The 15548-nt window shown below is 38.6% G+C and overlaps 1 protein-coding gene across 2 annotated transcripts in view; it reads right to left on the reverse strand.

The window, feature by feature from the left end:
- Positions 1-4063: 4063 nt before the first annotated feature.
- LOC108672258 (laminin subunit gamma-1) overlaps positions 4064-15548 on the reverse strand; it is a 32198-nt gene continuing 20713 nt past the window's right edge. For both annotated transcript variants that reach the window (XM_018159900.2, XM_018159901.1), the window contains 14 exons: positions 15281-15466; positions 14244-14444; positions 13569-13628; positions 13154-13284; positions 12574-12789; positions 11839-11914; positions 11148-11348; positions 10456-10631; positions 8829-8959; positions 8381-8504; positions 7625-8054; positions 6983-7194; positions 5871-6017; positions 4064-5470 (listed from right to left, as the gene is read on the reverse strand). In XM_018159900.2, coding sequence (XP_018015389.1) covers positions 5117-5470; positions 5871-6017; positions 6983-7194; positions 7625-8054; positions 8381-8504; positions 8829-8959; positions 10456-10631; positions 11148-11348; positions 11839-11914; positions 12574-12789; positions 13154-13284; positions 13569-13628; positions 14244-14444; positions 15281-15466 — 2645 coding nt within the window. In that variant the 3' untranslated portion in view covers positions 4064-5116. The remainder of the gene's footprint in view (positions 5471-5870; positions 6018-6982; positions 7195-7624; positions 8055-8380; positions 8505-8828; positions 8960-10455; positions 10632-11147; positions 11349-11838; positions 11915-12573; positions 12790-13153; positions 13285-13568; positions 13629-14243; positions 14445-15280; positions 15467-15548) is intronic.

Here is a 15548-nt window from a genome sequence, read left to right on the forward strand (position 1 = left end):
TTGTAAAGCAGCATCGAAATATTTCTGATGAATTCAGAATAAAAAGCACAAGTTAAGCGATCTGAGGAGCATAATGCAGGACATTAATACTAGTATGATTTTATGTTTAAAGAAAATTTAAAGGAAAGCAAGAGCTCGCATTAGCAAGTCAATATGCGGATAAATTGTTTCAATGAATAAGCAAAACATGTTGTGGTAAACTTGAAAGGAAAGCAAACCAAACTGAAAAAAGATAATTGAATAATGAGTATTTATCAGAGTTTCATTCAAAAATAAAACGTAGATTATTTCAAGCCAGTGGTGAGCGAGAGCTACAACTACAACCAGTCGAAATCAGAATGGACACTTGGATACACATACAATATATCTTTCCGTTTTTTTTTTCAAGTAAACTCAATGAATTTTCAGTCATAAAGCACATGAAACTTTTAAATTATAACTAATTAAATCAGCTTCTGCATCATCCCTAAGTATCCTTGGCCATTTTCAAGACTCAAAATAACACGCACACCCAAATAAATAACAAAATGCTACGTGTTAACAATTTAAACAAAAAATATTAAAACTCAATTGGAATTTAATGGAAAATATAAAACACATTTCCAGATGTAAAAAACGGTTCCAAATTATCAAAAACGTCGAATAAATTAATGTAACTTTGAAGATAGTTAAAGATGAAGTATTTTAAAAACATACTCGTCTGGTGCGACTGTACCTAATTCCCACTCACCTGCTTACAGTGAACGTCTTAAAGGAGTGAATAGCAGCAGACTGTACTTTTATATAGTTTATTTTCAGTACACTTTGTTCTCTAACTCATTCAATAAAATTTGAGGCCTAATTCCTCCACTTTGTTGTTAAAACAGGTTCATAAAAAAATCTCGATCCACTCATTCAAATCTCTCACAAAAAAGTGGTTGGCAATTTCCAGCTGTTTCAGCAATAACTTTCATACCTTAAACTGTACGCTTGTAAGGGCTGAGCTATGGCCTTACATTACCAACATGAGTCCTATGAAATGAAACCTTGGATAGTCCGTCTATAATTATGAGATTACTTCAGTACGGCACGCAATACAGACATGCTTTATTCTTGCACAAATTATAATACTCCACTGACAAAAAATGGCACCCACGGTCGCTATACGAACTACCCAATAGTGAAAGATAGGGGAATCGGAGATGGCAAAATATCTGCCGTTTAGGAACCAAAGAAGCCACAATGAATATTTTTTGCCAGATAATAATTGTCGCGCTTGTGATTTATGATCACGCTGATGTCTTTGTTATTGTCATGGTACGGTCCTTATGTCTAGAACGAACTTACGTGCCAGGCTAGGTACCGGTTTTAAAGCTTCCTTAGATCGATCCGTGTTCTAAGGTCACTGCAACCCTTGATGCCCAACATTAATAAGGATCTTGGCGGGCGTGGAGGTCTAACTCGCCGTCGCCGGACTGCAATACTTGTTTTTCGTGGAGTTTATGAAGTATAATGGACATTTGTGTCAAAAGTATAGATTCAAAAGAGTTTACATTTTAAAAATGCTCAGTCTTCCATCTAAGTGACTTTGCTGCTTTATTTTTACCGTTGAATTTTGCTTCAAGAGGAAGTGGTGCTGAAAATGCAAAGTGGCAATAAGGTCCAAGCGCAGCGATGCGCGATGTGTCTTTCGTCAGTGACCACTGCACTGGCTACTCAAAAATAATCCAACTCCAAAAAAATTGTGCTACGCCAGTTTTCATTCTCGGTGCTCACTCCCTAGACTTAAATTTATAACTCATGTGAAAATTTGCAGTTGAATTTAGCAGTGTGCTAATTAATCTAAAGTAAAATCATTGGATATTAAAAAAACAATTCGCACTCATTAGAACCATTATTGCGTTTAACTGTTTAAGTAAGGAGCAATATGAATAAAGAAAACTTCCCTATTTATATTATTTCTAGAACATCATATGTAACTACCATGTAATGTCCAAGATTACTTTAAACACCATGCGGCCACTAATCTACTAGTGTCCCTTCATCGGTAGCATCTTGAACAATATCCCAGCATGCGTCTAGTGACCTGTCAGAGGAAGCGATTTTAGGAGCGGCGCACCACCACACACAACGCCGTACTGCAGGCAACTGAGCAGCAGAGTGAGCAGACCGAATAGCGATTTCATGTGAACTTCGTGTACTCGTAGTTTCAAGATAAAGGATTCAGCGGATTACAACGAAGTGCCGCATAGTCAATTCAGACAGAAGTTGTGCATGGTTGAACTAGTATATATCATGCCATGAGTATATATAGTTCAACCATGTATAACTACACTAGTATATATAGTATATATAAAATGTATAAAAAAAATTTTTAAAGACCACGTTTTTCATGTGGACTCAAAAGTAGAAAATAATTTTTCGGCAGCTACTGATCTCTGTTTGCTTTCATTCTCTTGGTCTTTTGTATTTCAGTTAAAATATTTTACAACATCTAAAACGAAAAACGTGGGGCGCATATGTATTTAATTGTTTGGTGATTACTTGATATGATGAATATGATGGTTCATTGAACATTTGATAAGTGTATTGCTGATATAATTAGAAATAGTGGTTGAATTCAAAATTGAAATTAAGGCATGCCTAAATGAAGATGCGCCCCACGTTTTTCGTTTTAGATGTAAAATATTTTAACTGAAATACAAAAGACCAAGAGAATGAAAGCAAACAGAGATCAGTAGCTGCCGAAAAATTATTTTCTACTTTTGAGTCCACATGAAAAACGTGGTCTTTAAAAATTTTTTTTATACATTTTATTTTCTACTTTTTAGTTTTTTAAGTATTTTATTTTCTCATTTTTAGTCCGTTGCTACACACGAAACACGTTGTTGCGAGCCAATTTACTTGACTTGATGTACGTATCGATGATACGAAGCGTATCATCGATATACGCAGTCTAAACACGAATATCCTCTCGAGGATGACGTGCATTAAAGGTTCCAACCCCTGCTTGTGAGTTCCTTTAGAGTTTATACGCCTGGAAACGTGCAACAAATTATTGATTATTGTATTGTTATCGGGAGCTGAGCTTCCCTAAAAGTTTCAGAGCGCTAGCTAATGAGAAAGTTGGTGAAATATCGATTGCAAGATTTGATCATCACAGACACGAAAGCGAGCTAAGAAAAACGTGGTAATATAGTAATTAGTAAAGTATATATATATACATAGTAACTAGTGTAGTATATACATGTATATATAGTTCAACCATGGAAGTTGTGAGCAATGCACTTCAGGTTCGTATAAAAATATAGAACTTTCAAGTTTAGTCTCCGTTGAACGTTTATGTAAATTGGATTTTACATATGGAATAATTTATTTAATTAATTTCATCGAATGCGTTCGATATTTCAGCCCAATAATATCACTGCCCAGAAACGATAACAGGCTAGATGCCATGCTCAATGTATTGCGCGATTTCCTAAGTTTTGGAAATAAAATGGGCAAGCTGGATTATATTGTGCCATCTAGGGGTTAATTAACACATGGAAATTTAGAAAAAGGAAAATCACTCGAGAAATTCCGGTTTAAATCGAGACAAACATTAACCCAACAAACTTGCTGTGTCATGTATCATATAACCGAATCATATTTTAAAAATTCAACCTTGAGCAAGGAAGCAACAGGAGATCGCCCAAGATAATCCAGAAGTACATATTGAGAAAGGTCAAGTTTTGGGTGAAATATTTTCTCGTATGAATAAATTTGTTGATTCAGAAAAAAGGAATCAATGAGAGTCGGTCTCTGTTCACGCGGTGTTTACTAAAGGCACGGAAGGAAGTGGTTACGCATTTCACAAGGATGAGCATTAAATGTTACATTCTTTGGTGTAAGTTAATTGGCTGAACGCAAGCAAGGAAATACAATGTCAGCACATGCTTTTGACAAGAAGCTGAGCGTTGCTATTTATTTAAGGCCTGCCGCTAAACTCAAACCGAACTTTATACAATCATCAAACTAAATTTTTATCAAATAAAATAAATAAAATACAATTTCCGTACAAATTGCTGGTCAAATAAATTACAACTAAGAATTCGAAAAAGTTTTTTTGGAAAGTACACTTTTAATGGATCCAGGAGGCAAAATATTTTTAATTTTACATTTTGAGCTGTCACAAATGACACAAATGACAGAGATTGAAAAATAAAAAACAAAACATTATATGAAAGTGAAAGCTTTAAACAGATTACATTTCAGTCTTGATATCATGTAATTTACATCAACTGTCATGATTTACATTGGTAAAAGCCATTCCAACCACGACACAGGGGTTAGTCACGTCAAGAGCTCGAAGTAAAGAATTTAATTAACTTTATATTAAAACTAATTTCTTAAGACACATCGAATATTATTTCCGGTTAGTAGGACAATACTTGAACAGTCTCTGCAAATAAACTTCTTATTTTTAGTCGTTTAAAAAAACGTCAACCTTTTAAAAAGTAGAAGAATGTCTCTGTTTTTTGACACTGAATAATTAAAGCGGCAACCGCGAAAAAATCTGTATGAAGAAATCGTTAAGAGACTGATTTTCGTCGAGACAACAAATTCTTAATATGATTATTTGATTGCAAAAAATAAGTGCTTTTTGGGATTAATTAATCATTATGAATAATTATTGAAAAAATCATGTTTAAACATTCCAAGAATAAAAAATAGGCAGTATCGAAAGCGACTGCTTGAGAGACCGAATAATAGGATATCGATGGCGAATAATTTTTCGTACAACGTGAACGTTATGAATTCAATGGTGAATTGAGTTGGAACACCTGAATTATATCTCAAATAAAATCAGGTACTTTCTGAACCAAACGGATCTCGCTGAATACTTGTCATGAACATAGTGAACAGACTTCAAAACGTACCACGAAACAGGAGTTCATCCGTTTCAGAAATGCCAGATCAGATACCCTAAATGAAAAACTGATCCTAATAAGTTCTTCAAAGAAAAACTACAACTTGACTATTATCAGGGTATTAGGTACAAAGCGTTTTAAGATTTACTCTCGCTCACAAACAAACGACGATGTGACACTCATTAAGTTCTACGCACGAGGCATGCAAAGGATTAGTTTGCTATATATTAAGGCTCTAGCTTAGTCTGCCGGTAACAGCCATCTGGCAAGGATATCTTGATCTCATAGATATTCCTAACTTCGAGCTGCAGGAGTCTGATCTCCTCCATGTAATTGGAAATTTGTTTCTGCTGCCATGTGCGTGCGGCGGAAAGTTCGGCGACGCTTGACTCGATGCCACTCATCTTGTAGGTGTTGGTCGCGGCCTCCAGACGACGTTCCAGAGCATCCAGAACTTCTGGGTCCAGATCTGAGACTTGGTCCAGTAGCTGCATGATCTCAACCACCATGTGCTGCGCCTCCTGGATCTTTTGACTGGCAGCCAGAGCACGACTCCTTGCTGTCGTCGCCTGTTCTTGCGCCTTCGCCAGTAAACAAGAAAATTAGAATGTTTTCTATTAAAAGATGCCTGAATGATTAAGGATTTATATCTCCTACATTTCATCTAAGTTAATTTAGACCAAGTGAAAAAAATAATTGTTAGATATTAGGAAAATTTATAGTTTACAAGAGCCCTTCTAACCTAGAAAATATTTTCTATCAATAGATACCTAAATAACATATGGTGTAAATCTGCTCTGATTGATTTCTGATATTGTATGAGTCAATTCATAACACGTGAAAAAAAATTAAAAAAAAAACATAATAAGAAATTTTATAGAATACGGGAGCATGGAGCTATAACTCATAAAAATAAATGTAATAAAAGCAGCGAGTACTTATTTCTGCGATGATTTTGCAAAGAACTTTAGTGCGCCTCACCCTCAAGACAAGGACGCTGTCCTCCTTGGCCTGGTCCTCGTGTTTCTTGAGCCTCGCATCGGCGCCTTTGACGGCGTCGCTGAGGCTCTCCGCCTGCAGCTTCAGCTCGCTCGCCTCCAGCCTCGTCGAGTCCGACCGAGTCCGAACCTTCAGATGCGGCATTAAAATGAAAATTAAATTCGCAATATTACCTATTTCAAGGTAGATTTGGATTTTAATGAAATTTGCACCGTCAAAAACTGATATAGGTGATCGGAGGCAAAAAAATATACCTACAATATTTCTACTAGATAGTGAACCTGAAAAGATATTGCTTTAACCTTTTTACATACATAATCATAGGGAGATGAATTCAAAATTGGTGTGTAAAAATGAATCATGTTTGGTAATGATAACAAGAGCAAATTTTAAAGTGATATATCAGGGTGATCAATATAATTCAAATTGCAAAAATTTTAAAATGGAAATATTTGCACGATCATCCTTTGAATCGAAACCGCATTGGAATAGTATACTAAAATCGGCAAATTATAATTGCGCCGAAGAAAGGGAGCATTACTAGAATGCTATTGATTATTGATTAGGTTTAGATTTATAACACGACCTCCCAAACCTCCCACACCCCATGCCTCAACTTGGCTCAGTTACCAAGGTAAACCTCGGTTGTTTGTGATGGTTGGAAGATTCAGCATCTCATTTGAGGAGATAAATTTTAATAACGAATGTAGCGTTTAGTCAAGTTCACAAATGATCAATAATAGATACGCTTTTCATTCCTTTCCACGGAATGTGGTTTGCAATCGTATTTGCATAGACGGGACCGAAAATTAAGAAAGAAAACCGTGAGCTTGCGACAACCACTTGCCCCAAATACATTATACTGCCATTCTTGAGTCCAAATAACGAGAGAAGTAAACAAAAATATCTTTTCCGGAAGAAAAACTGCTACAAAAATTACAAAACCGTTCGCATAAAACTAATAAGCTATAATTCTAGCCCCAGGCAACTGTAAATGAGCTTTTTTTTAATCAATTAATTTTCCCAAGCCGAGCAACCAGCCAGCGACTATAATTTCTCATCGACGTTAATTTAAAACGTCAATCGTTCAATACCTCTCCGGCCTCCTTGCTGGCCTCTTCAGCAGTCTCCTGCGCCTGCTTCGCGATGTCCTTAGCGCGCCGGGCGTCCACCTCGGCGCCCGTGAGAGCGTTCGCTGCCTCTTCGGTCTGCGACTCCGCAGTATCGATGAGCCGCTCGATCTCAGCGATGCGACTCAGCGCTTCGTCAGCAGCAACCTTGCTGCTCTGCACTTGCTTGTCAAACTCTGCGCAATTATTGCACAAATAATCAAATACATACTTTATATCAGCGCCTGTCATCAACATCAATTGTAAAACGAAAATTTATTACGGAGAAAAATCGAGATCAACATAAAGAAATGCGAAGTAATGACGGAAAAAATCAAAGTGGTACGAGCTCAAGCTCACGTTGCTTAGCGATTGACGTGAAGATGCAATAATTTAATAAAGAATAGCCGATAATTTTCTCGTCGTATTTCATAAAAGTACTCCAATATCCAATAGAAATGGCAAATCTTACGTCATGTTACTATTCCAGAGTTCTACGCTACCATATATATCAACGCGTAACAAAATAAGGAAGATGAATCGGTCACTAGTGAAATAAGGTAAAATTATCACAATAGTATGCATTTTAGTACATTTTAAAAGCGAGAGACGTCACTGTGTACGAACCTTCCAGTATCATGAGCGTGTTCTGCGCCTCCTCGAGTGTCTTGTCTGCCTTCTTTACAGCCTCTTCCGCCTTCTGCTTGTTGCCGAACACCTCAGCAAGAAGCTCGGCTGTGACTTGTTGCTGCAGGATACCTCTTTCCAAAAGGTCCTTTGCTCTTTCGATTTCCACTCCGATTTCGACCAATAAATTTCCCTTTTCTTTGGTCAGAGCGTCGAGCTCTGCTTTGATCCTGATGGCAGTTTCCTTGATATCCTGAGCTTTCTGCCTCAGCTGTGGCACGTCGATGTTGGGGAGGGGGATCCCCGAGGCTTGGGTGCTGAGGGACAGGGCCTCAGCGTAGACGACAAGCGCCCGGGCCAGGGAGGAGCGGGCCCGGGCCATGGTGCTGTTGTGCAAGCCCTCCAGGTCGTCCATGTCGTCATTCAGGTTCTGAACAAAAATGAAGAGAAATAAGTAGTGAAGCTTGAGGTTGTGTATGTGAATCTTTTAATGTGTTCCCTGTACGTTAAAAAAATAACAATTCATAAAAATAGATGGAAAAATTGACTGAAACTTAATGAGAGCTTGTAATGATGATTTCGAAAAAAATATGCGTTACTTTGATATATGAGAACAATGAGAATAATTTTTAGAACAATTGAATTCTGATCAATTACGCTAACAATTATAAGTGATAATAGTTCAATGAATTTCAAAGCCAGCGAGAAAGATTAATCTAACAATTATTGATGATATTATTTATTATAATGTCATACCCTGATGATGGCGGACATGTTGGCCTGATCATCGAGGGCCTTGCGTGCGAGCACGACGGCATCATGGGAGGTGTTGCGCGCCTCGTACGCAACCTCCTCGATGTGCGTCGCCTGCTCCTCTTGTCTGCAACATTTTGGTGTTAGATACATACATCATGGTGCAGCACATTAGTATTGTACACATGCACATCATGGTGCAACACATTAATTTTGTAGACACGTACGTCGCGATGCAACACATTAATGTTACAGACATATACATCATGGTGCAGCACATTAATTTTGTAGACATTCAAATCATGATGCAACACATTAATGTTGCAGACAAGTACAATATGGTGATTGCTGCCACTAATGTTTCGTTTTCATATATTTCCGTTACAACATTTATGCGAACGTAATGTGAAGGTAATAAAATATGTCTCAGTTATTCAAGCTATGAACCCACGCATCAGCTTTTTGCCGAGCGTTCCTGGCGATCTGTGACATGCGTGCGGACTGCTGTCCGAACTCCGTCGAGCGCGCCATGGCTTTGTTCAGGGCCTCGTTGCCGTCGATCTGCAGGTACGTCTCGGCGTCCTGTGGGGGGGAGGAGCAAATATAATTGGAATCGTCGCTTCAGTCGGCCTACATTTTTAGAAATCGCTGCACAAATTATTGATACAGACGATAAATCACTAAACAAATTATTACTACACAGGATAAATCACTACACAGGATACATCGCTACACACATTATTGCTACACACGTAAATCACTACACAAATTATTGCTACACACGTAAATCACTACAAAAATTATTGCTACACACGATAAATCACTGCATAAATGATTGGTCATCGAGCGTTCAGTAGCCAGTTATTTTCTAGTGGATTTTGTCATAGAGTCTAAACAGATCCAGAAGTAAGCTAGTGAAACGTTTGACGTACGAAGTAGTACTGGGGCAGTGCATGAGGCCAGAGCTAAATCTGAGTCGGTAAATTGAATACATGGAAGCAGAGACACAATATATTATAGCGGCGACCTGTGGGCACGGAACAAGAGGAACGGTCAGGGTGATAAGTTGAAATTGGAGGAGCCGTTGAGTGAACGCAACAACGCCTTTCCCGTTAGGTTTAAAACACCGCACAAGTTGTAGGTAATCACTGGGGAGTTCTCAAAGGGTAGTTCTTTAGTTTCAACAGAGTAGTGAGGCCGAAGGAAATTTCCCAACGAGTCATCTTGAGAGGTAACATGAAAAGTTGAATAAGCTCAGTAATGAAACTTTATTGATCAAGTAGTGATTTTATGTGCCACTAAGTAATACTTAAGCAATCAAAATATCTAGAGGAAATAATATACGTTTAAAAACTACTTTTTAAAGACAACACTTCCGAAGAATCCAGTATCTCCAATCTTACAGATGTAGTACCTCATCTAATTTTCGAAAATTAAAAAAATTACCTTTTCAATTTTTTAAATATATATACTGAATATCTATATAATTTTTTCAAAATTATTTATTCTGGTAATTGATTCGTGCATTGCCTCTGATTTCACACCAGTGTGCAAAATTTCAGATCAATTAGACAGGTAAAAGTGTGTCAAATATCAGTTATAAGATTTTGTAGCTGACAAAATCATTTTTTCAATTTTTTTAATATTGAAAAAAAAAATTATTTCTAAAATCATTTATTTTGACACTTGATTCATGCATTGTCTCCAACTTTACACAAGTGGGCAAAATTTCAGATCGATAGGATAAGTAGAAGTGTATTAAATTTTGATTACAAGATTTATAGCAGACAGACAGACAGACAGACAGACAAACAAGAAGTGAAGTTAAAGAGAAGTGTTGTAAAAACAGACTTCAAACAGAATCTTATCGTAAACAGGCATAAATTACGTCTCAAATTTATAATACCAAAGAATATTTAAAAATGTCAAGCCGTAGCTTTGATTTACCGTAATAGCGAATATCATATTTGAATTTTCCTCCGCATCAATTGACCATGTGTCCAAGGATGAAACACACGAGCGAGGATAACTACGAAGCGGAATTCAAGATTTTAAATTACTGAAAATATAGAGCATACCCTGAGCATCCCCCTGGCTTGCTCGATGATGGTCTCAGCAGCGGTGATGTTGGAGCGGCCCACTTCGGCCAGACCTCCACCCTGACGCAGGGCATCCTTCACGCCCTCCACCAGCCCTTGCACCTTCTCTATGCGTTCATGCAGCTCGTCCAGGGTTCGCTCCACCGTCTGGCCTCCTGCATCAGAATGAAGCAAATTTATCATCTCAGATTCGAAGATTACCACTGCAACCTCAGACTGATCAGGAAGAATCAGCAAATAACAAAAACGCAGGTAACAAATATCGAAAGGAATTGAAATTTTTTAATGTACTTGAAAGTTTAAAGTTAATTCAAGCAAGTAACGATGAACCAAGCTTCACTGCTGCTCATATAGATTTAGCTTTTGATTCCTGACTATTACGAAACCATGAAGCAAAAACAGCTTCGCAACTGACGTTGCTAGATATTCTTCAAGGCTTGACATCTGCACCGCCAGAAAAACTATGCTAAAAAACTTGTTGCAACAGCTGCGCACTTGAAGCTCTCAATGTATGATAAGCCGTTGGCTAAATACCATCAACATCGCAACAACCAGACCTCAATTACCGTGTTGTAACAGCTAAGCTTAATTTACTTTTTTTCTTAAACTGAAGTTAAAAGTCCTCAAGTTTTAAGGTTAATTTTTTCCCTTAACTAAAGTTAATAGTCGACCTCCAAGATCAGCGGCGCGGCTGGCGTCGTCCCACAGGTCCTGCACGCTCGTCATGACGAGGGCGAGGGCGCGCTCGAAGTCCTGGTCGTTGAGCACCGTCGGGTTGCTCACGATGTCCGCCAGCAGGCGCTCCAGCTCAGCAAGGCGCTCACGGTGGATGCTCACGGCGTCCAGCACGAGCGTGTAGCACGGAGGACAGTCTGCACGCCACATAAAATTTGACCAAAATTATTTCTTTGGAAACCAGTCTTGCTTTGCAGTCAAGAATCTTAGAACGGAAATTGAGATGAGGATTATTGAACGATCAAATAAAATAACAACAGAGATGGGTGGAATGACTTCATTGATTAAAATAATAATTTGCATACGAAAACAATCACACAGAGGCCAAAAAACTATGTAAGAGAAAAACAAATTATTCCTAAATCTGCAAGAAGAAACAACTAAAACAAAATGCAAAAGTTAACAAAAAATACAAAGCAATCGATGGTCTCACGATGACTAAAATCAAAACCAAAAGAAGCGATTTCTTACAAATTCGTCTCTGGAATTCCGGTACCTTCATAATTTTTTGACTTGACTGGAAAGTAATGATGCAAAATTCAGCCGTGATGATAGTAGAGTTCTATTTATTCTAACACTCTACAAATAGAAAGAAGTTTGAGCTTTACAGTAACAATAGGTCCTGACCTCGACATCCGGCCTGCTTGTCGTAGGTGTTCTCCCGACATCTGTCGCAGCGTCGGCCTTCCACGTTCTCTTTGCACTGCAATAAAGACACGTTCGTCATTGTCAGGAACTCATCGCGTAAGGCTCTTGAGTGAATCACATTATGAATGAAGAAATCAAATTTGTTGGGCTGTTGCGCGGACAGAAGCAATTTTTTATAAGACGGATTTTTTTACGAACCATTCAGTTCACGGTAACGTTGCATATTTTACAGCCACATTTACGACAATATTTCTGTATAAGAACATATGAATGAAAAGGTTGTCTACGGTATCTAAAACATATCCATTATTGTTTGAACTACGGTAGGCAACGTTCTTTGAATTTTTGGCGAATACTTTCATCTCGAAATATTTCTTCGTTTAGTTGAAGTGGTTTTCAAGAGAGTGATTTTTCTTTTTCAGAAGACAAGCCAGAATTTATAAGTATTTACCAACTAAATTGCGACTTTTCATAAGGCACATTTCTAACCACTAATTCTGTCCTGGTTCCAATTTTTTTTTTTTTTTTTTTTTTTTTTTTTTTTGAAGACGGAAACCCAAAAAATTTATAAAAAACATAAATGCTCTCTCGGTAATCCCGAACAATAATTATGGCAATTCATGACTAAGAGACAACCGAACACTCCATAGCTAACGTCTTGACGGAGATAAACTACCAGGTAAATAACAACTAAAATAATCAAGACGATCTCACCTGACACTGGCCGGTCGCGTCGCACTGCAGGGACACAGAACCTATGGGGTCGCAGTCGCAGGGCTGGCAGCCTTGCAGGGAGAAGCCGAAGTGCTGAGGCTCGCACACGTCGCACTTCTGACTTGTGACGCCCTCACGACAGAAGCACTGACCCGTGAACGGGTCGCAGGTGCCGTTAAGTGACCCTATTGGGTCGCACCCACACTCCTCGCAACCCTGCTCATGAGAGATAGCTATGTTTCAGGCAAGATCAACTTGATTTTTAGAATAGCACAATGGATTTTTGAGGCATTTTAAGCACATTTTAGGAGAAACTAAATAGATAATGAGACAATATTTAAAAGAATCTTTGTAATATCCAATTAACGAATTTTTACTGACTTTCCAGTTAATTTTCACCCATTTTGTAAACTTGATTCACACATAATGAAGACTTTCTTAAAAGGATATTGTTGATGCTAACGGCTAAGAAAAAGGGAGAACTTGAAAGAGATCTTACCGCAATTTATAAGAAATTGATAATTATAGTTAAAATTAATGATATATGTATAATTAATGGAAAGGAAGCAAGTAAACTAACATTCCCACTGCGATGGTTCCAGAAGCCAGGCTGGCAAGAGTCACAGCTACGTCCAGTGACATGCTCCTTACAGCGGCACTGCCCCGACACTTGGTTGCACACGGGTGGTCCGTATGTCTCCGGCACCGTCCCTGTGCGTCAACATGGACAGAGATCCTAGGTTATGCTCTTCGTAGACCAACTGAAGATAGATATCCCGTAAAACGAGTATCCTTATGTCACTATGGCTACTGTAATATGTACATATATCGGTGAGCATTTTTCAGGTAACTGATGAAAATGAGGTAATGGAATTGTATCGAATACAATATTGTCGATACAATTTTCATGACGATCACTCGCAGATATCACTTACTAGACACAATCATTTCGGAGTTGTATATCAGCCTGAGCTGATCTCATTATTGCAACTCACCGTAGTGATTGCAGCGGCAGGGTTTACAGTCGCCTTGCACCAGCGGCTCTCCGTAAAAACCTGCCAGGAGTAAAATTCTTATAAAAAACTTCAATAATTTAACCGTAAAAACAAATAACGGGTGATTGTTCGATGCAAAACTATCAGATGTCGTCAGCGTAGAGACAAATTTTATTTCTTGCAAATACATATATGAACTTTGTTCAAAAAATGTAACAGCAGAAATCACATGTGACCAAATGATCAAAATTCAAAATTAGTGATAAATGGAAAAAAACTGTAACTTGATCGGAAAATCCACGCTATTGCAAGGTAATTAAAAATTAGTCTAAAATAGAAGCAAAGTTTCAAGTCGCTATGTAAAATGTTCGATAAATGGTACTCACTCAAAACCATGACATAATCGAGCTTCGTTAGAAAATAAATAGATCAGTGAAATAAACAAATGCAGAGCAGAGAATCACTCGCTGCCAATTCTAATATATGTAATTAAAAAATTAATAGAACCACAAAACGGACAAGAAACAAGATGATGATTAATAACTTTAAAATTATCCAATTTTGAAGATTTCTGCTGAACAAAGTTAAATGCCACAAACCCAGAATCGGATTCTGATGCCAATGGACATTAAAAAAGCTTATAAGATTAATTGCAATCAGAAATTGAGCAGTCACCGGGCAGGCATTCGTCGCAGAAGGCGCCGCCGGTGTTGTAGATGCACTTGAGGCAGTGGCCCGTGGTGCGGTTACAGTTCGCAACGGCGTTGGGGTCGATGTTGCCGTTACAGTCGCACTTCTCGCACGGCTTCGGCGTGAGGGTGACGCGTCCCTGAGGGTCGCCGAAGTAACCGTCCGTGCAAATGTCGCACCGAGGACCTGCGGAATAATAGGCATACGGTTATTGTAAAGAATTTTACAGAACATACTTCTCCTGTATGCATAAGGTTGGGATTTTTCAGGTAGGACCAGAGTTAATGAGCTCAGACAAAATTCATTTTGAACTAAACTTGACCGAGATTGTTCAGCAATTTGGTATGTTATCATTTACTTATGTTATGATCCTTTTATTGCTTGTTAGCCTTGGTTATTTTCTCTATATTGTTTATAATCTCAAATGACCTCAATACGTGTTCAAATTGTTCATTCTTTGTTTTCAGAAACCGTTACAATCCACAATGAGTTTTCATTCTGAACAATCCCCTGAACAAAGAGCCATATTATTTATAGTTATAGAACGGAATAGACAGTCATCTGGCCCGTCAGCTTGCTGCTGAAACTACATAGCGTATATTACAACAATTTTTTCTCCATCATTAAGAATTTAATTTTTAGTTAGTCTTGAGAATTAATACACTGATATCATTAACTGCGAAATAATTTTAATACCAATAAACACAATACGGACACACAACACTTATCAGAGTGGACACCCAACACGTATTCCTGGCACTCAAGACACTTACCAGCGTTTTCCATGTGGACACTCGAGACTCTGACCAGCGTATCCCTAAGGACACTCATGACACTGCATGACCAGCGTTTACCCGAGGACACTCGAGACACTCACCCGCATATCCCTGAGGACACTCGAGACACTCACCAGCATATCCCTGAGGACACTCGAGACAGACACTCGAGACACTCACCCGCATATCCCCGAGGACACTCGAGACACTCACCCGCATATCCCTGAGGACACTCGAGACACTCACCCGCATATCCCTGAGGACACTCGAGACACACGACAGTCTCATCAGGAAGCTTGATGCAGGCGCCGCCGTCAGGACAGTCGCAGGGCGTACAGTCGTCAGGCTGCCCTCTGAGGGCGTTGCCGTAGAAGCCCTTGGCGCAGCGCTCGCACTGACTGCCTGCCGTGTTGTGCTTGCAGATGCACTGGCCTGGCGACACAATCAGCGAATAAATGATGTTAGAAACGTGGAAAAACTATCTTATTTATGAGGGAATGTAACAATTTTACAT

The sequence above is a fragment of the Hyalella azteca genome, unplaced genomic scaffold, assembly GCF_000764305.2.
Source record: "Hyalella azteca isolate HAZT.00-mixed unplaced genomic scaffold, Hazt_2.0.2 contig1749, whole genome shotgun sequence".
Lineage (NCBI taxonomy): Eukaryota > Metazoa > Arthropoda > Malacostraca > Amphipoda > Hyalellidae > Hyalella > Hyalella azteca.